The sequence below is a fragment of the Haemorhous mexicanus genome, chromosome 5 (assembly GCF_027477595.1).
Source record: "Haemorhous mexicanus isolate bHaeMex1 chromosome 5, bHaeMex1.pri, whole genome shotgun sequence".
Lineage (NCBI taxonomy): Eukaryota > Metazoa > Chordata > Aves > Passeriformes > Fringillidae > Haemorhous > Haemorhous mexicanus.
In genome coordinates, this window is record NC_082345.1 from 63,449,728 (window position 1) to 63,469,808 (window position 20,081).

Sequence of the window (20,081 nt, forward strand, 5' to 3'; positions counted from 1 at the left end):
TTGCTATTGAAGCACTGCTTCATCACTCCACATGCAACAAGAAAGGTGCTTGCAGCAGGAGTTATTTAAACAAGGCAGACAACATTAAGCTGAACCACAGTTAGTCAATGCTAACCTGACTTTGTGGCTGAAGCAATGCTTCCTACTCACATAAAGTACAAGAAAAACAGTGAATATTCTTTTTATATCCAGGTAATTCTTATTTTTGGCAACATGATCTAAATACTGCCTTTTTGTTTATGAACCTTGGTAAATGTCTGTTTAACTATGACATTTTCCATGTAATTTGAGCTTTGCTTTGGAAAAAATAAATGAGTGATTAGTTTTTAAAAGTAGATTTCTGACATCAACAGAAAACCTGAAGACAGGGTTGCTTGTAGGTAGATATAGTTTTCTAGTTTTTAAGAGAAGGCAAGTTGTTAAGATAACCTCAGGGCTTGATCACAATTTAAGCATGATGTTGGTTCAGCAGGCCTTGCAGTTTGGGGTGGTTTGGCCATTTTGGCACATGATCCCTGTGGTGCCAGTGAACCATCCTCGGGAGGGAACCTTCCAGTTTGGCTCTGGTCCCTGGTGCTCCAAGAGCTGTGACAATGATGCTGTAGCTTTAATGTGTGTGGATTTAAGCTCCATCTTAAAGCTGGTTATAGTAATTTATCTCCTAAATTCCTATTGCAAAATTGTTTCAATGCTTCATTTGCCTAGTAATTAAAAAGGATCTAAATTAGAGTAAATTTATTCAAGTCCAGTTTCAACCCTTTGTTCTTATACCACAGTTGTCTTTTGGCTTAAACAGCTCCTTTACAACCCTGTGATATTTAGTGATAGCAGTCATCCTCTCTCTAAACAAGCTCTTTCTGTCTCCTTTTGTGACATATTTTACATTCTTCTCATCATCCTAGCAGTCCTTCTCTGCAGCTGCTCCAGCCTAAGTTAATCTTTTTTGAACACAAGCGTTCATAATTGCACACAATAATTGAAGTGATGTCTTAGCAGTACTTTACCAGCACCGTACTAATACTTCCCCCATCGTTACTAGAAATAATTGAGCTGATGAATTCTAGGGCAGTGTTTGTCTTTTTTCACACTGGTAGCTTATTTTCAAACAGTGGTTGACTAATGTGAACAGAGCTTTCTCCTCCTCAGTAATTTCTAGCTTATAGCTGAAAGTATTCTTGGTATTATCTAAAGTGCATGACCTTACATGTTCTACAAGAAGTAAAGAATCCACTTTGTGTACTTCTTTTCTCAGTCATTAATCATACTCTGTTTAAAAATGTGCCTAATTTCTAATTTTAATGTTTCTCCTTTGAACTTCCAAGAGCTGTTTCTTGCTGTGTCTTTAGCAGTGTCTCTAAAAGTCCATTATTAGGGGGTATTTTCTTTATGTTAGGGTAACTTATCCACTGAAATCAAATCCCCTTTCAAATTTGATAAATAATTTATAATCTATAGATATTGAACACTGAGTTTTTGGTGTAAGGAAAAATTTTTATATCTAAGCAGAAGGTATAAGACAGATTAGCTTTTTTCCCAGACTTTGGCAGTCTTCAGCTTCCTTCTAAATTTGGGAGCCCCAGCAACATGTGCTCTTGTAGCCTCAGTTCATAGAATCATAGAATGGTTTGGATTGGAAGCAATCTTAAAGATCAGCTGGTTCCAAACCCCTGCCTTGGGCAGGGAGACCTTCCACTAGAACAGGTTGTTCAAAGTCCATCCATGGCCTTGAACTCTTAGAGGACTGGGGCAGCCACAGCTTGTCTGGACAAACTGTTTTAGTGCCTCACCACCTCATAGCAAAGAATTTCTTCGTAATACCTAGTCAAAACCTACTCTCTTTCTGTTTGATGCCATTCCCCCTTGTCCCAACACTATGTGCCCTTGTGAAAAAATTCCTCTCCATCTCTCTGTAGGCCCCTGTAAGGTTTTGGAAGGCAACTATAAAGTCTCCCTGGAGCTTCTTCTCCAGGCTGAACAATCCTAATTGTGTTTCATGCCTCTAATTAATCATTTTTGTGGCACTCCTCTGGACTCACTCCAGCAGGTCCATGTTCTTTTGTTGTGAGCCCCAGATTTGGATGCAGGTCTGAGGTGGGGTCTCAGCAGAGTGGAGCAGAGGGGCAGAATCCCTTCCCTTGCTGTGCTGCCCACATTCCTTTTGGTGCAGCCCAGGATACATTTGGCTTTCTGGGCTGCAGGTGCACATTGCTGGGTCATGCACAGCCTCTCATCCTGCAGCACCCCCAAGTCTTTCTCCTCAGGGCTGCTCTCAATCCACTCTCTGCCCAGCCTGTGCTTGTGCTTGAATTGTTTCAATGCAGGTGTAGGACCTTGCACTTGATCTTGTTGAACTTCATGAGCAACTGCATCGTCCAGTTTCCTTAGGACCCCTGGATGCATTTCATCAGGTCCAATAGATTGTGCACTTTCAGGTTCCCTAGAGGGTCTCTAACCTGACTTTCTCCTGCAGCAGGTGAATCTTTGTTCTGCCAGTCCCTGCCTTTGCCTTCTGCCACCTGGGTCGTGTGGCTGGAGCACTTGCTAGTGAAGACCAAGGCTGTGGCAGCAGTCCTGTGATCATCTCTTGGTTCACCGGAGGGACAGAGATTGTGTCAGGTTGGCAAAGGGTGCCTCTGTCTCTCACAAGAGAATTGGTTGCTGGTGTCACCTGCCACCTTTTCTTACTGGCTCTGGTTGCCCAGGGAGCAGATGGAGCTGCCTTGCTCAGTTCCAGCATCAGTGCTGACCTGATGGGTCTTTTCTCTTCAGTACTGCAGGGCAGGGAGGTTGTTCTACATGGGCACATCAGGCCTTGGGTGAACCTTCCTCCTGCAGGTTCTTGCTCTTTCAAGTTTCCTTGTTCCTACAGGCCTGGGGGAATGGGGTGGATGGGGGATTGTTTGTTGTTTTTTAAGGTTGGCTCAGTTTACCGAATAATCTGTTTACCATGTTCCATGTGCCTAACCTGACTCACAATTTCTTCCCACCTGGCCAATGTTTATATCATTAAGAAGTGCCATACTTGGTGATTTCAGATATTCCAGATTTCTGATGAAAATTCTAACATTTCGTGACAATAGTCATGAAATTGCTGTTTAGTGATTATTTATAAGGGACAGCTGGCCTAAGGGATTCAAGTGCTTAATGCCATAAATTTATGTTTTGTTATTGTTTGGGACCACTTTTGAATATAGGAATATTGTATTTTTAATTGAAATGCCTCAGGAAAGACTAAAAAATGGTATTTTGAAACTAAATGAATCAAAGTTAAGCATTAAAATAAAAGTTTCAGAATATTCTGGATACAAAAGTATTATTTCAGTGAAAACAGATTCTATTATTTTTCTGCTCTGCTAATTAACAATAGAGTAGTTATTATGTGAAATTCCATCAGTTAAACAAGAATTCACTTGATTAATACATGTAGAATAATACATGTTAGTCAAACACTGTTTTCCTCTGAGATCCCATTAAAAACTTGATCAAAGTTTAATTACAGCATAGGCCAGTTATGTTTAGATGACACTGAAAACAACAAGCCCTTCAAATAATGGAGATGACACAAAGAGAATCATCTATTGTCATGAGTCAAACTGGAATTCTGTAGATTTCAGCCAAATGGCTGAACAACACAGGGAAAGGTGCTCTTTTGGTGATGGCACATCACCAAAAAATGACATTTTTCATTCTCTGTGGGTCATTTTATTTCCAAAAGTCACCTGAGGATTTGAAAGGTTTGTACAGAAGCTCTTGGATTTTGTGGGAAAGTTGATGACAGAAAAAACTCTGACCAAGATATGCTGGATTTTGTGAACACTGAATGTTTGCCTTGGAATTAGCTGCTTGATATTTACTTGGCTCGTCTTCTCCTCAATAAGGAAGATGAAGATAACTCTGTTCTGCAGTACTGTCATGGGGACTGTCATTTGAGAGCTGCTTGAGGACAGGAATATTTGAGGTCTACAGACAGCGTGGAAGCAGAGTAGAAAGAATGGGATGGTGGAGCCGTTGAGGAAAGGATGTTTGCTGAAGCAGAGGGAGTGAGGGAGAAGTAAGCATGAGACCAGAGCAATTACCTGTTCAAATGAAGCTATTTAAATCCAAGTGTGAAAAATTAGCCCAAGAACTCAGATGTTGAGTTTGGTTTGAGTTTTTGCAAAGTGCATAAGAAGTTTGTAAGTCAGCCTTCAATTCACAGTCAACACTCTGGAATGTACTGCAGCGTGTGGCATAGCTGCATTTTTTAACTGAATGTAGCACAATCCATTGGTGGCCCTTCAGAAAGGAGTGAAGAATAGGATGTTCTTTCTTTGAGTAGTTATAAGGGAGAACTGCATGACCACGCACATTAGAGCTCAGTAAAGCTCCATGGGAAAAGCACAAGCCTCAAAGCAAAAGTACTGCTATTCCTGCTTAGACCATCTGACTGAAGAAAGGCTTTCCTTCAGGAAATATCCTCTGGACAGAAGGCTCAGAAGTTCTAAAATAAGATTTCCTATGGTATATTGGATTTTAAGAGATATTTTATGTGCAAAAAATAAGTGCTGATGGAACAACAGGAGCTCCAGGAAGGAAGCTGTGATCAAACTGGTATATTCTCTAGCAGAGATCCAATTCTAACAGGATAAAGATATCAGATACTGTATTAGCTGATTGATTTTTCCTGTAAGAAGACCTATACTGATGTGGAGCAGACTTACATCTACAACCATACTTGTACAGATGTAGTCATTTAGCTGTTAGTTTCTTGTCCAAATGCTCTGAGACGTTTCAGGCTCAGCTTTGAATATAGCCATACATTCATTTTTTATGAATAAAACATCACATTAAAACGATCCTCTTCAGCAGCAAAGATTTGTCTTGAAGGTTATTTTCAAAATTTCTATACTAATATAGCCTCTTTTTGTTACCTTCATGATTTCAAAGCACACCAGAGAGCACCTAAACCAACCTGCCTCACCCACTACTGTTCAGAGACCTATCATAGCCTCTCTTCAATTCAGCCTTTTTGTTATTAATGTTCTTCTTGGACCAATTTTCCAGTAAATCTTACCTTTTTTCCCAATTTGAAAGTAAATTAAATTTACTGAGATAGCTATCCCTAATGGCATGTTTCTCCTGAAGTAATCCACATGTTCCATGTCATTGAAATTTGCCATTCGCACAGAGTGAATAGAATTAGGTATAAAAAGATTTAAGATTCTGATTGCTACATCTGCAGTGAATATTGGGAATTTGTTTCAGCTCACAGGCTGCTATCTCCATCAAGAGTCCTTTTTTTTGATAGCACAATAAAAGCTGCCTGCCAGCAAGAAAAAGATTTCTTTCCTTAATTTTCTTGGAAATAGTTGTATTGGAGGGCTGATTATGGGGATCACAATCTTTTTGTTGGATATATTAAGTGTTTGCTCCCTGTAATCCTTATTATCAAGGAATTCTTTAAAACTGAATGGGACATAAGTTATAGGTAGCTTTCTGTGGAGCCCATCACAAGCCCCCATCTCTCTGTCTTGTTTATAAAAGGACTGTAACCATTTGCTCTGTGAGGACTGCCTCATTATGCATTTAAAGTTCAAGTGGTCTGGACACTTCCCGTGGGAGTTATCAGGGGCTGAAGTGTTTACTCAGTTTTTATATAAGTTTTACAATTTTATATATTCTTATCAGTAGCTGATGTAAACTGAAATTAGCTGAAAGCTAATTTGGAGCTGCTCACAGGAGGCTAATTATTCAGAAAAGTGACTTCAGCATAATCAAACTGAACTGTCTTAAGATAGCTAGTTCAAGTGGTATGAGTTGTTGATATGGGTTGGACAGATCTGTGCTTATGTCATGCAGTGAGAGGGTTTGTGTGTGATAAAATGCTTTATTTCCTTAATTTGGTATTTTAAAGGATCTCTTTCATGTATCATTTAAGAATGAACAAGGCAAAAAGAAGCATTCAAAAGCTGGAAGATGATATTGCATGTTTTTGGTCTTTCCATCATCACCAAGTCTCTATGGCCATCTAATTGAAGCTTAGATGTCATTTCCAAAGAGCTGTCTGTACTTTGTGCTACACTGCATACACCTGTGTAAGGAATAATAAAACTGTAACTATTACCCCAGAAAAACAATGTGCCCATATCCACAGCACTGGCAGCCCTGGAGCTTTTGACATATTGCCAGGACAACCTGCAGCCCCAGTTGGGCAGTGCTCGTTTTCAAAACCTTTAAATGAAAAATAGGTGAAAAATTAATTATGGAAGTTATTTCAAAGTGAAGTACAATGATTTGTTGAGATAAATTGCAAAATAAAGACCAAGCAGTGTTAGAAGTGGAGTACATAAATTCATTACAGCCACAATTAGTGACCACAAATATCCTACCATGAATATTGTTTTGGGAAACAGGACACAGGCATTGCCCAGTCCTCCATGTCTTTGTGGACTTGTAGACATGGAGCTTCTTCCCCAGGTGTCCACCATGGTGCTGTCTTCAGCCTCCCTCTGGAATGGCTCTGTCACCCTTTGGGTTCACTTGTATGACATGGCTTCAATCTACCCAAAAAGCAGTTTAAGCAATGCAATATCCTTCCTCAAGGATGATTTGGACACTGCACTAAATAATGCCCTGTTAGTCAGCTTTAGGATGCTACTACGTTCCTCCAGATCGAACTATTTGGCATATTTAGCCCATAGTTGTAGATCAATTGGAAACTCCCTAATCTATGCAGATTTGATAAGTATTTATTTACCAGAAATATCCTTTTATATTCTGTTTTATCAATGAGTGACAGGATCCAGAAGCACTATCTCCATTCATAAATCAATAGATGCCATCCAAGAAAATCAGTGCCAGGTTAGAGAACATGGACATGTGGAGAAGGACTGATATTTGTGAGAGCTGGTGTTAAAGTGTGCAACAGCAAAGTCACAATTGCAAAGTGTCTGGAAGTGCCAGAAGAAAACACCTCAATTGGCATGCGTGGCAGGGCTGAGATTAATGTAAATGAGGAAACCTTCTCATTTTCCAAACTGCTAATCTGCCTTGAACAAGAAAAAATATATTTGAGACCTTGAGATGTAAAGTTAAATTTCTCCCTGAGTGAAACACACACTTTTTTTGTGGCAAAACAGTAATGGAGGGGAGAACTTCCCAGCAGACCTGCAGCTCTTCAAGGTATTTTTTTATTTTTAAGGGCAGATTAGCACGTCAAAAAGCAGAGCCATGTTTTATCTTTGCATTTTTAGCCTTCTCTTTATACATTAATGGGACTGCAGCTCTCTAGGGTAAGTCCCTTGGGTGTTACTTTGACTTAGCATATTGTTTAAACCCTTTTTAAATCCACAGTAATATCTAGGAACATTTATGCTACTACAGCCACAGTGGGGGGCACCAGCTGGGAGAGGTGAGCTTTCAGCTAAGTGTTCATTCATGGAACTGAAGCAAGCAAGGTTTAAGATTAAATTCAAGCATCTAGCTGATGCAGTAGGAGCACCTGGGATGCTCTGCTCACACTCACACCCCACATCTGGAGTCCAAATATTTTTTCCATTTCCATCCCAAATTCTAAAATGCAACTCAGACCTTCTTACACATGATCTTTAGTTGGGTGGTGTTGTCATATTTACACAGGTCTGAATAAAGCTTTCTTCTTTTTAGCAAAACCATAAGCTGATTTGGTAGTCTTGTGGTAGAGGGCTCCTGCACCTTATTTCTGTAGCACCCTTAATTTCATGCGTGTTGTTACATTGTCTGCTATCACATGAACCATGATTAGGCTTCAGAGGTGAATATTTTATTCTGTTTCAATTTTGTTTTCCATGAGCACATAGGACACCAAGCACAGCAGGGCTGCAGCTCCTCCAGGTGTGTGGAGCAGTGAGTGCCGTGCTGTGGACACAGCCCTGCCTCTGGGCCAGCCCAATGCCAGCTTCAGGGCAGCACCCCCAGGACTAAATTTAGAGATCCTTTATTGAACATGAAATGACTGCAGGAGATGAGCATTGACCATTTAGTCATAACGAGCTCTTCTGAGGACACAGACTCCAATAACTGCAGCATTTTCCCCAGGAGTTTTGGTTAACATTGGCTGATAGTTTATAAGGGGGTTACTGTTCTTGCTAGATTGCTTTTATTTTCCTTTCTTATATCTGATCTGGAAGTGCTTTTGCATGTTGGGGGTTGATGATGTTTTGTCTAGGAGTAAGTTTCAGGCAAAGGCATGAAAGGCAGCCCTTCTTTCTTTGCATTCTTGTGATTCTTGACTGACTGTATGTGTTGTCAGATAGAAACAAAACTGCTGTGTTACAATTTTTGTCTATGGTCTGTATGTCTTAATGTATACCACATGGCAGGGGGCAATGCATCAGATTTTTTTTTCATGGGGGATTTTTTTGTCACTAGAGTAAAAGTAATAATGTGGTAATGAATTAGTAAAATAATTTAGTCTCCTTCTGAGCTTGCTGACTGTGATTATTTTTGCTTCTTTTGGTGTGTAAAGCTTTGCATTTAGATTTTGTTTCCTGAAAATTTTTGCTGCTGTTCATGTTCCTTAGCTTGCAATATATTTTTTGAGGAGTTTTCTTATGGATGCCATTCTACCTTCAGTGGGCAAAAATTCAGCCTGTTGATTATGCTGCCCTTCCCTTTGTAATACTCTCAACATCGTTGTCCGTTATGAAACTGCAAAGAATTGGATCATTGCTCTATTTAAGATAAACCAGGAGGCAAAATAAATTACTGCACATTTTACAAGAAAAAGGGAACAGCTTTCAGATTTTCTGTTTTGTCCTGTAAATTGTAAAAAGAGATGTTAAATACACATAGAGAATTAAAGGAACTTTTCGTGTGTTTGTAGAAAAGGAATTTTTCATTTTCCTTTTTTAATTTTTTCCAAAAACACCACAAAAGTCTGCAAATCACAGTTCATATTTCTGTTTTGATGATGAAAGAAAGCATGAGCAATGTGTATCAGGGAAACAGTTTGATTTTCACACTCCAGCTTTACTGAGTACCTGAATATCAAAACTTCTGCCTCTATTGCCCCTGTCTCTGGTGACAGTGAGGTGAGACTGACTGAAATCACCCTTTGGTGTCATCCAGGTGCTGGTGAGGGATGAGGTCTCAGCCAGGCTAGCTGTCCCTCTGGGGTCCCACATCCTGCTGCTGGGACACAGCACACAGAGCACACTCGCCCTCCCAGGAATGCTTTAGCCCAGACCTAATGCCTTCTAAAAGCTATCAATGCTATAAAAGCTGTATTTATGCCATAAAAGCTATCAATTTAATATATTTGTGGCCTCAGAGGAGGAAAATCAGTGAGGTTTTTTCCTGATACATCAGAATATCTGTGGACTATACAGGTGGTGTACAGGACTGTGCTTCCTTCCACACTAGTTTGATCTGGACAGAGATACTGGTGGATTTCAGCCAGCAGCACTGAATTTCAGCATGGTTTCATAAAAAAGAACTCGTGGAGATTGATAATTTTAATTGAAATTCCCCTATTCAGTCCATAATACAATTTTCCAGCCCCACTTGTCCCTTACCTCTCCCACCAACTTGGTCAGTGATTCCTCTGCTCTCTTCACCCCTTTGCAGAGGCTGAGAATGGCCATGGTGCCCATTATGCAACTTTACTCTTCTGGGTTTTGTATTTTTGAATTCTGAGGAATTTGTGGCAAACCAGCACTACTGTGTCATTGGTGTGAGCTGCTGGCACCAGTGTTAGTGGTTGGCCATGTATAAATGTATGAAGATAAAACCACAGTCTATCATAACCTCAGCTGGCTTTTCCCTCACAGATGCATCTCTCCTGCCTGCATGCCATCTTTCCAGAGTAGATAGGCTTTTATGAGGCTCAGATGTTCCCAAAGTCTCCCAGAGACTGGGGGACTGGCTGTGTCACGGGTCACTTCAGTGTCCCAGTAAGGGCCCCTGGGGCTGTAGGAGGCCTTCCACAGGTCACCCTAATGTAGGTATTGCTGAGGCTGTTGAAAGCCCAGCTGTGGCAAGGGACATCATGAGACCTGGAGCACCTCCAGAGCTGCTCCTCTAAATGGAAAGTGCCTCTTGTCTGCGGCTCTGTGGAGATGTTGCAGTTGGTACTGGTGAGGGACAAACCGTGGCTTCTGTACCCATTACAGTTTTACCCCAGACTCCAACTGCAGTGAGCCACTCACTCACTTTCCAACCCCCTCCCCACTCCCTGGAATGGGAAGTGAATCAGAAAAAGGTAAAACTCATGGGTTGAGATCAGAACAGTTTAATAACTAAAATAAAGTAAAATGAAATAATAATGAAAATGAAAAAGGGAGAGAGGAATAGAACTCATAGGGGAAAAACCAAATAGGGCCAATACAATTGCTCACCACCCGCTGACCAATGCCCCTCCCATCCCTGAGCAGAAATTGGCAACTTCTGGCCAAGTCCCCCCGTTTATAGACTAGGCATGGCATCCTATGGCATGGAATATCCCTTTGGCAGTTTGGGTCAGCTGTCCTGGCCTTGCTCCTCCTGGTTCTTGTGCACCTGCTCCCTGGCAGAGCACGAGACACTTGACTTGACACTTGACACTTGAAAGTCCTTGACTTAAGGGTCAGCAGTACTGAGCAACAACTGAAAAATCAGTGTGTTATCAATGTTATTCTCATATTTAATCCAAAACACAGCACTAGGAAGAAAGCCAACTCTATCCCAGCTAACCCAGACAACACAATATGATTTCTAGTTGATTTTCAGACCATCTGAGATAAGGAAGTGGGGGATAAAACAGTATAGCTTCCATAACAACATCACTCCAAAACAGGCAGAGACATCTGCAAATGATAAATACTCCATCTGGAAAGATTTATATGGAAGTCCCTCTGGTTTCATTATGTAGTTATCGTTATTGATTGGTTTGACTGACTTAATTTGCCTTGGAGGAAACTATCAATTTTAAAGCATCAGAGTTCACCAGTAGTGTTGATAACAGAGATACAAGGACTAATTAGGGACAGTGCAAGTGCAACCAGGATAGGAGGTGCTGAGTGGCTCCTGTGGTGACTGAGGCAGTGACAGCAATGCGGGCAAACACAAAACACGGCTGTGGGCGAAGGATCAAAACAGAGGAAATGCCTAACAAGGCAGACTGCTGCCAGAAACCATTAACTTCATTTTGAATAAATTAAAGAGAGATTTAGGGTTTTGTAGGTAAAGCCATTATTCTAATTAGTCATGCTAGGCTATAGAAGAGCAAACAGGATACCAGGGGGTGTTACCAGCAACCACATAGACAAGAAGGGATGCTGTCACTGCAAACCACTCAGACCAGCTCAGCTGAGTCTGGGGTGACGACAAGTTTATTTTAAAAAAACCCAGCTTGGTGCTTTCTAGGTGCATTGTAGATCCAATCAGGATGCATGTATTTATAGATGAGTGCTGGGCAGTTACGTTTTTACTGACCTGTGCAGTGAATTTCTAATTATTGCACAGCAATGTTTCATGTGATGTCCCTTGTTCTGGTCAGAAGGGAGGTTTGGTTGGGTCATGGCTCTGTTTAAGTGAGTGGGTCAGGATGGTGCTGCCAGTTAAGGCTGCTGGTTCACAGTTTCACCTCTACTAAAGCAAATTCAGGGCAATTCCAGGGGCTCCAGTGCTGCTTTGGTGAATTGTTGCTGCTATAAGGAGAAGGATGTGGTTACTGCTGGCTCTGACAATGAGTCTGGTGGGAGCAGATGTCTGGTGTCATAACAAGGTGTCCCTTTGTCACATTTGTCACTGGTATAAGCCCTATCAAGCAGTGTCTCATGTTTGGCTCATGAGACAAAAATTTATGTTTGCAAAGTGGAAAGATTCAGAAAAATGCTATATTTTTTGGAAGTTGCATGAGAGCTGCTCATATGGATGAGACACCAGTCAAATACAGTAACATTTTTTTAAAAAGTGGATGCAAACCAGGGACAGTTGCTTTCCTTCAACAGAATAAACTGGAATTTGGTGCTAAATAGAAACTGTGAAAAGTACAGAATGAAGGTATCGGCCTAACAGGTCTATAAAGAAATATATATAAGTTGCTATTATAAAACATGCTGGGACTATTAGGATAACATTTAAAATAGATTTTGACTCAAGCCTTTAGAGATAGATTTTTTTCTTCTTCTGTATTTTGGTAACACAGTAACTTATTAGCATTTTCTATTTATACTACTGCTGGCCTGTTTACTGTTACTAAATCTACTTGCCTTGGAGCACTTGGTGCCGTGTTGCTCTCTATGGAGCACTTAGATCTCAGCAGTAAATTGTCTTCTCATCCCTTCTGACAATGGCCTGAAACCACCAACACACTGCAGACCAGGGCCTCACCACCCATTCCCCTGACTTGTGGAGCCAAATCACACATTACACAAGGGGCTCACTCAGTGTCCTGAGAATTGTGCTAGAGAAAGGGGATATTCTCCACAGTTCCAATTTCCACAATTCTCCCCATCCTCCACAATTTCCATATGTGTAGCTCCTGTAGCTACACATATGGAATGAGACCAGTACTCATAAATCCCTGAGATTAAATTATAACCCTAAGTGGGTTCTAACAAAAGGTGCTCAAAAGTTTTGATTAACAGTCCCCTAAAGAAGAACATTAAAAGTGAGATTAATCAAAAAATATATCTTCCCTTTCACAGCAAATTTTCAAAAATCTGTTCATTAGTGGTTCATTCCTGCGAACCTCTGTTTCTAGTGAAGGGCTTCCTTCAGTAAATATTCACAAATGTGGATATAAAGCACTTCTGTAAGCACCTAAAAGCCCTAGACTGAGCTGTTCCCTGAATCCCAGTTTGTGAATGTAATTCAAATGTGAACTTGCAATAAATTATTGTTTTCAGAACTGTAAAGAAAATACATTTACATTTCACATATGGGGATAAAAGGTTATAAAACCCATGCTTATTATCTCAAGTGTGAGTCACTTCAGCACAGTGGTACCCTCTGAAGAATCAGGTTGCTGTATTCAGGCTCTGATTTTCTCCTGACCACAGAAGGACTTATGGATTTTGGAGACAGACTTTATTAGGCTGTTTTACATGTATCTGGTTTTTTTCTAGTGTTCTGATTAACATGTGGATGGTATTTTCCCCCCACCATTGCAGATAGTGAAAAGATTTATTATTTAATAGTGAAGCAGTAGCAGTAATAATAATAATGAAACAAACACCCGACTTCAAGAAAGATAAAGATAACATATTGCTGGGTGGGAGAATGTATCTGTTGGTTGCTGGTCTTTTCTTTCTTCATACTCTTTAATAATTTATCAAACCATCCTGACCCTTAATTGATCACAAGGGCTACCAAGTGCTTTAGCAGTCTGTTACACTCTGTCAAATGAGATGTGTTTTTTCCTGTGAAGCAGAATGAAATCACCCCCCAAAAATCAATTGGCAACAGTGTATTTCGGCTGGATGGGTGCAGTTCACTTAGGGCCACATTCTGCACTTTTACTCCAGTTGAAAGGAACTTGCATGTGAAATTTAGAAACCTTTAACTGGCTACTTGCTTTGGTAGAAACTGCATGAGCTCACAACTGTACATTTGTATCTATGCTTTAGAAATCATAGTTACCAGCTCCAGATATTTCTTTACCCCCAATGGTCCCTTTTATCATGGATTATTGATGTTTTCCTTAAACATTTTGGTGGGACTTTTTTTTTTTAAAGACAAAACCCACCAAAAAACAGGGAGCAATTTGATTTTCTTCCAATCACTAGTTCTAAAATTTTAAGACTACATTGCAGGGTCCTGAAAGGGGTTCATAACTGTTTAAGGATGTTGCTCAAATATTCTTCCAATAGCTAAAACCAGAGCATTGTTTCACTCAGTGTAGCATTCAGTGAAAACATAAATTTCATTTTTACATATGTTTACAGGTAAGTCTCAAAAAGGTCCTTTAAACATCTGGAGATACACAGGACAAAGGGAGGTTCCTACCTCTAAAAGTGTGGTCTGAAAGCTGCAGCTTTAGCAGCTGTAAAAGCACTTCATGTCTAGATACATTCAGATTTTATCCTAAAATGTTCCTTAAGGTCTCCACTTGGCTTTCTGTGAGTTCAGGTCTTGCCAGCCACCAGTGCAGCTGTGCTGGGGCCTCTGCTGCACCTCCAATAACCTGGAGAGGCACACAGCTTCCCCTGAACTTGCAGAGGACCTTGGTTCTGCAGCAGTCCTGGAGACCTGTTCTACAGGGATTTTACTGAGGAACTAGGCTCCTTGTTAATAGCCACAGAGTTGTCACCTGTCCCAGCACCCCTGGATCTCACTGGTGTGGTCTTCCACCTGACAGGAGAGTGGGGGCACCTCTCTGTATAACTGATCTTCAGATTCATTGAGAGGATGTGCTTCTGGAAGGTAGAGACTGTGGGCATAAGTTCCCTGCCAAAGTGATTACCTTAACGGATAATAATTAAAAAGAAGACTAACAGCATCTCTCCATTTTGAAAAAAAAAAAAAAATTCATCCCCTCAGAGCAAGTCCCTGGTGCTGCATGGGGAAAACAAGTAGCAAGCCCTGGTTTGGCCACTTCTGCATGGGATTCAGCACAGGAGGTGTTTTCAGGCACAGTCACTTTTGCATATTCCCTGCTTTGTAACACCAGAGAGAACTGTGCTTATCTTGTGGATTTGAGGATCACCCTTTGAGATGCTAGAGCCTGAATGGAGAAGAGAGCCTCCAGCTCTGTTTCCCAAGGGAAGAGATGGTTCCTAGGGCTAGGTACTTTATTTTTGCATAATACAAAATCTAATTTGAAAATATCTGTTTCTGACTCAAATTTATTATCTCCTAATCAGGAATTATTGCTTTCTCAAAGATGCCAGAGTTATTTTGTTACTTGGAGCTTTTTATTCTTGGAATTTCATCAATATTTTATGTTTGGCATTTTGCTTTCATGGGTATCTTCGAAAATGGAAGCATGTGGCAGATAATCAGTTTAGAAGCAGTAAAGCCAAAATGTAGTCATTCGTTTTACACCTGTATTTAACATTCCCTCTCTCATTTAATATCATACTCAATTCATGTAGTAAATAGGAAATGGTATCTCGCTGCCATCTGGTTCATCACTGGAAATTCTGTTGAGCCTTAGCTATAATGAAGGGACCTTGACATGCAGATGAGCTCCTTGTATGAAGTTCTGGTTTAGAAAACTGTTTTCTAAGGAGGATGTGTCATGTTGTAATACAGAACATTATGTAGTTACACAACATAGGGTGAAAGAGCTGCTGCTGATCCATGTTTCTCAGACTTACAAAGCAGAGAAAGATGTGACTCTTTCCTGCATTTGTCTGTACCATCAGATTCTCCCCAAGCTGTATCAGTAGAAAAGATCATCTTTTGTCTTCCAGGGGCTTGAATGGAAGAATGGCTGCTATAATCTATGGTTCTCCCTTTTGGAGAAGCTATACAACAAGGTGAATGTAATGAGTTCAGGATCAACACCTGAATTTGGGCATTTGTGGACCACCATTTTCTCATCTCACACACCTTTGTGTATGTCATCTTACAAAAGAAGCAAAATACTTCCCTGCATTAGCTGTTACAACCCCACCAGTGGTTCTGATTATCAATTAAATAATTTTAAACATTTAAAAATTGAAGTTATGTATTTATCATCTGACTTTACCTAAGCTTTTCCTTCCAATATTTTTCTCTATCCCTGCATTTCTTGTATTAATTTTATCCCTTGAAATCTACCTCTTCACATAGAAGTTCTTTGATTCAGTGACTATAGGTAGTGTATTGAATAGAGATAAACAATTTTTTTTAAGTTTAAACAATAAAAACAGCTGCTGAGTTCCCTCTTGAAAGGGACTGAGAATGTCTAATTTCTGTCCTCGCAGTGCTGTTGGCAGGTAGAAAGCATGCCTGGGATTTGAGTGGTTGTAATGGTTATACTGATCATACTGAGACTCCTAAAGCCTCAGAAATTTTAGGGGATGGAGAATCTAGAAAGAAGTCTGCAGCATGTCATTATGAAGAGTGCATGCTGTAAAAACCAAGGCAAAAGGAGTTCAGAGAGATGCTAACAGCTTCTTTGCACACAGCATGTTTTAGATCAGTGGATGGGCACCTCTCACAAAACTTTGAGCATTTCAGTATTCATTAAGTCACATGGAAACACTTGATTTTTTTCTAAAATGTTTATAGAGTTTTATCCAGGATGATCTTAAAATTTTACCTAAAGATTTTTAGTTTTATGAAACTTGTGAGACTTTGTGAGACTAGACATGAATGTTGCACTGGTCACCAGAGTGTGAGGGAGATACCTACACACAATATTGACCTGAGCCACTCTGAGCTGTCAGAGGTACATACAGGATCCAGTTTTGTTCTTAGAGTTGCTGTATAATCAGGCTTGTCTCATAGTCACTTAAATTTTTTTATGGCAGAATGTTTTTTGCTTTTATACTTTGATTTGCTCTGGGGCGAACATGCAGTCTGAGAAGCAGCTTACCAGTTTGGAGAGGGCTGGAGGAGAAGGGTGGAGTTGCCTTCCATAATAAGGAACTGCAAAAAGACTGGAAGCAAAAGGATGGAATTATATTCTTTGCCCTAAATTTGACAAGTTCTTAGTATCAATTGAATAGTCCATTGTTCTTTGCATTTTTATCATTTTTATATTCATTTTTTCAATAGGAAGCCTTGGAATTTAAGCATGAAAAAGATGCATTTTTTAATGTTGCTGTCACTCACTGAAGTTTCATTATTTAATTGTTGTTAAATGTTCTAAAGGTTCTGAGTTCCTAAATGGGGTTGATGTACTCAGTAAAGGTCCAGCAGATGAGGAGGGTTGTTTTTATTGTAATAATATAGCAATCAATTATTAATAAAATATAAAGATAACATGGTGATACGATTATAAAATTGGGATTTGAATGATTACTGTACTATTCATTGACTTTTTTCTGAAAAAAAATTGAATGAATTGGTTTTTTTCCTTGTTCAGAATTTAGTACAGTAACTGCAAAATAGTTCTTTTTCTGAACTGTAAATCAAAGGAAAAAGAAATTCTCCACAGATGTTGTATGTGTTTGATGTATTAGGCACATTTTTGCAGTATACTGCCTGAAACCTAGGGAATTCATTAACTCACAAATTGCTGCCAAGGAGGGAAGCAGTCACATTTCCCAAGCTGTTCTGACTGTCCCCTGGCTGGGGGATGTGTTAGGGCAGCCTTTGTCCTCCCTTGTATTTGGCTGGCTCTGGAGAAAGGGGAATTTCTTCAAACTGAGGGGCTGCTCCTGCTTCTCCCCTGACAGCATCTGTTATTTAATTACCCTGATAGTCTGAGGCTGGCTGTTTCCCACTGCACAGCCAGGGATGATGAGAGATGAGAGCTGCAGGAGCCCCGAGACCCCAGCCCACAGTGCCGAAGTCACTGGCTTTAGCACAGACTTGAGAGAGAGGGACAGGCTTTGGGAACAAATCAGAGTTGCCACCTGACACCCTGGGCAAAGCAAAGCAGTTGCCCAAATGGCATTTGCTCTGTCAGGGACCTCTCTGGGCATCTTTTTGGACACATCTGTCCCAGCAGAGCTCTGCTGCAGGACTTCAGCAGTGAGAGCAGGCAGTGAACCTGGGCACCAGTCAAGTGGGATTCCTTAAAGATGTTACTGCCACCCCTCTCAGTTAGGCAAGAAAGGCAAATAAAACAATACAGCATGGCAAGAAGTGGCCAAACCTCATCTGTATCTAGTCTCCTGCAATAAAGTCAGTAAAATACCATCTCTCTGGATTTCCCTACTACTGATCTCCAGAGAAGAGGCTCCATCCAGGGGAGCTTGAGCCTTCTCTGTGACTACCCTGACACGATGAGCTGCAGCTTCATTTGGGGATTTGAGCTGTGACTGTGTGAATGACAGAAAATCTCATGTGGATTTTCAGTGGGGACCTGAAAAACCCTGAATGAGGAGGTTGTGGTTGTTTGCAAAAGATACAGGCATCACTACCATCACCTGTCACTCCTGGGATGGATCACTTAAATTCACTGTGGCTCATTTCCCCCGCCCAAAACCTGAAGCTGGCTTAGAATTTCATAGCCCTGAGGATAAATAACATCCATAACCTTGAGCTATAATCTGTCATCCTCACCAGTACCTGACCAGGATTTCAGACATTGCCTTTTGTCTATAAAATGTGAAATGCTTTGCTGGTGAGACAGCCCCCACTCCATGCAAGGTGCTGCTGGCATCCAGTCCCGGGAGACACCCAGTGGAGCAGTGTGTTTACATTAGGAAGGATTTATCCCCTCCTTGATGCAAACCTCTCACTTTCAAACTCCTTCCACCTCTGCATAAGGTGGGGGCTTACAAGAAATTGCTGCATTCACATTACAAGAGAATTCCCAAAACCCCAGTAATAAAGGATTCTGAGACTCAGAGATTGCAGGTACACAGTTTGTGGTAATTGGGGTGGGGCTGTGGCTGAGCCTCATCCCCAGTGGACACAGCTGTGAGCAGCACTGCCAGCAATGAGCCCTGGAGTGCCCAGGGGCACTGAGCAACCACCACAGGGAGCAGAGGGCACACAGGGGCAATGCATGAACATGGGGGGTATAAAAGGTTGGGCTGAAGAACAAGAAGGGCAGCCTTCTGAGGTGATGTTGCTCTGTATGGGCAGACCCCTGAAGCCTTCTGAAGTGGTATGGTGTTACTGTGTATGGGTTGAAGCCTTCTGAAATTGTATGGTGATGCTCTGTGTACCGTGCCCATCTCAGCTGTGGCGTGTGCTGTGGTGTACGCTGCCACAAGAGATGGGTTTTTATATCTCTGCTGTTGTTTGAATTGCAACAAGCAAATTTGGGAAATACCAGCCACTATAAACTTTGAGATGCAATTGACAAATAGCTGACAGTGACCTTTCTGAGCACAGTAGTGCCTGCTCCCATTGCCTTTTCCTTTTGATCCTATTAGCAATGTTTCAGCCTGTGTCACTGCTTTCTGAAATGAAGGTTCAATGTTTGAAGTAACTTGGAACAAGGTTTTCTCTTCTGATAACTGTGTTTAAAAGTATAGTTTCATCATTTACTCTTTCATGTAGTAGGAGTAAAGGTGTAGTGATCTATTCTGGTAAGATTGCCTCCCTTTAAGCCAAAGGGTGTCAAACAAACAACCAGGTTTGCACTACTTTGTAGGAAGCTACAAAAGGGCTTCAAGGGGAGAAAGATTGCTGTCAGACATTGTTTTTACATTAAAAATACAGTTCTTTTGTCTAATGTTGAACTGCAGTGAATTCTAGAGGGAGGGATTAATAGATGATATTTGCATTCATTCCTGTATTAGAAGCATGTATGAAAAAGAAATAAAAGAAAAATCAGAGGAACATGTACTGGTAGAACTGTGGAAGGTTGGTGTTTTTACTTCAGATCAGAAGAGTTTGTGAATCCAAAGATCATCTGTTTTTCCCAAATAGATGCCTATTAATAGATAATACCTTTCTCTAAGAGCTTCATTTTTCTTATTAAAATAGAAATTTTTGTTTTGCTTCAGGTGTTGTTTTCTTTTAGATCTGTAATGAGTGTAAATGAGGTAATGGAATAACTGATTTACAGTAGCTGTGATCCAGCTCCTCCTTCAAAAATGCAAATAATTCCTCTGGTATTGGCCTCATGAAGACTAATAGCAGTGAATACATGGAGCCTTGCAGTAAATGCAAAGTCAGCCTTAGCTCAGGCAAAGGCCAGCTCCAGTATTTTCACTGGCATTAATTCTAATTACTTGATGGCACATGGCACACCCCTGGGGTTGTTTCATTCCTGTTGCCATGATGAAGCACATGGCAGATGCATTTCTCGGTCTGTTAGCACCTTGCAATGAGCCATTAACACTTGTTACTGTTTCCTTCCTCTGTGTCTTTCTCCTAGGAATTATGTCTGACCACCAGTTTGGAAACCAGTTCATGTGCAGCGTGGTTGCATCCCATGTGAGCCATCTCCCAACCACCAATCTCAGCTTTGTTTGGATTGCTCCACCTGCAGGGACGGGCTGTGTCAACTTCATGTACGTATGCACAGAGAGCCGTGGGCTCACTCACTCTGGAGACAGTGGAGCCATCCAGCCTGCTCACACTGT

The 20,081-nt window shown here is 40.9% G+C and overlaps 1 protein-coding gene across 2 annotated transcripts in view; it reads left to right on the top strand.

Annotated features, from left to right (window-relative positions):
* RELN (reelin) overlaps positions 1–20,081 on the top strand; it is a 282,225-nt gene that overhangs the window by 62,491 nt on the left and 199,653 nt on the right. For both annotated transcript variants that reach the window (XM_059847390.1, XM_059847391.1), the window contains exon 3: positions 19,874–20,009. In XM_059847390.1, the coding sequence (XP_059703373.1) occupies positions 19,874–20,009 (136 nt within the window). The remainder of the gene's footprint in view (positions 1–19,873; positions 20,010–20,081) is intronic.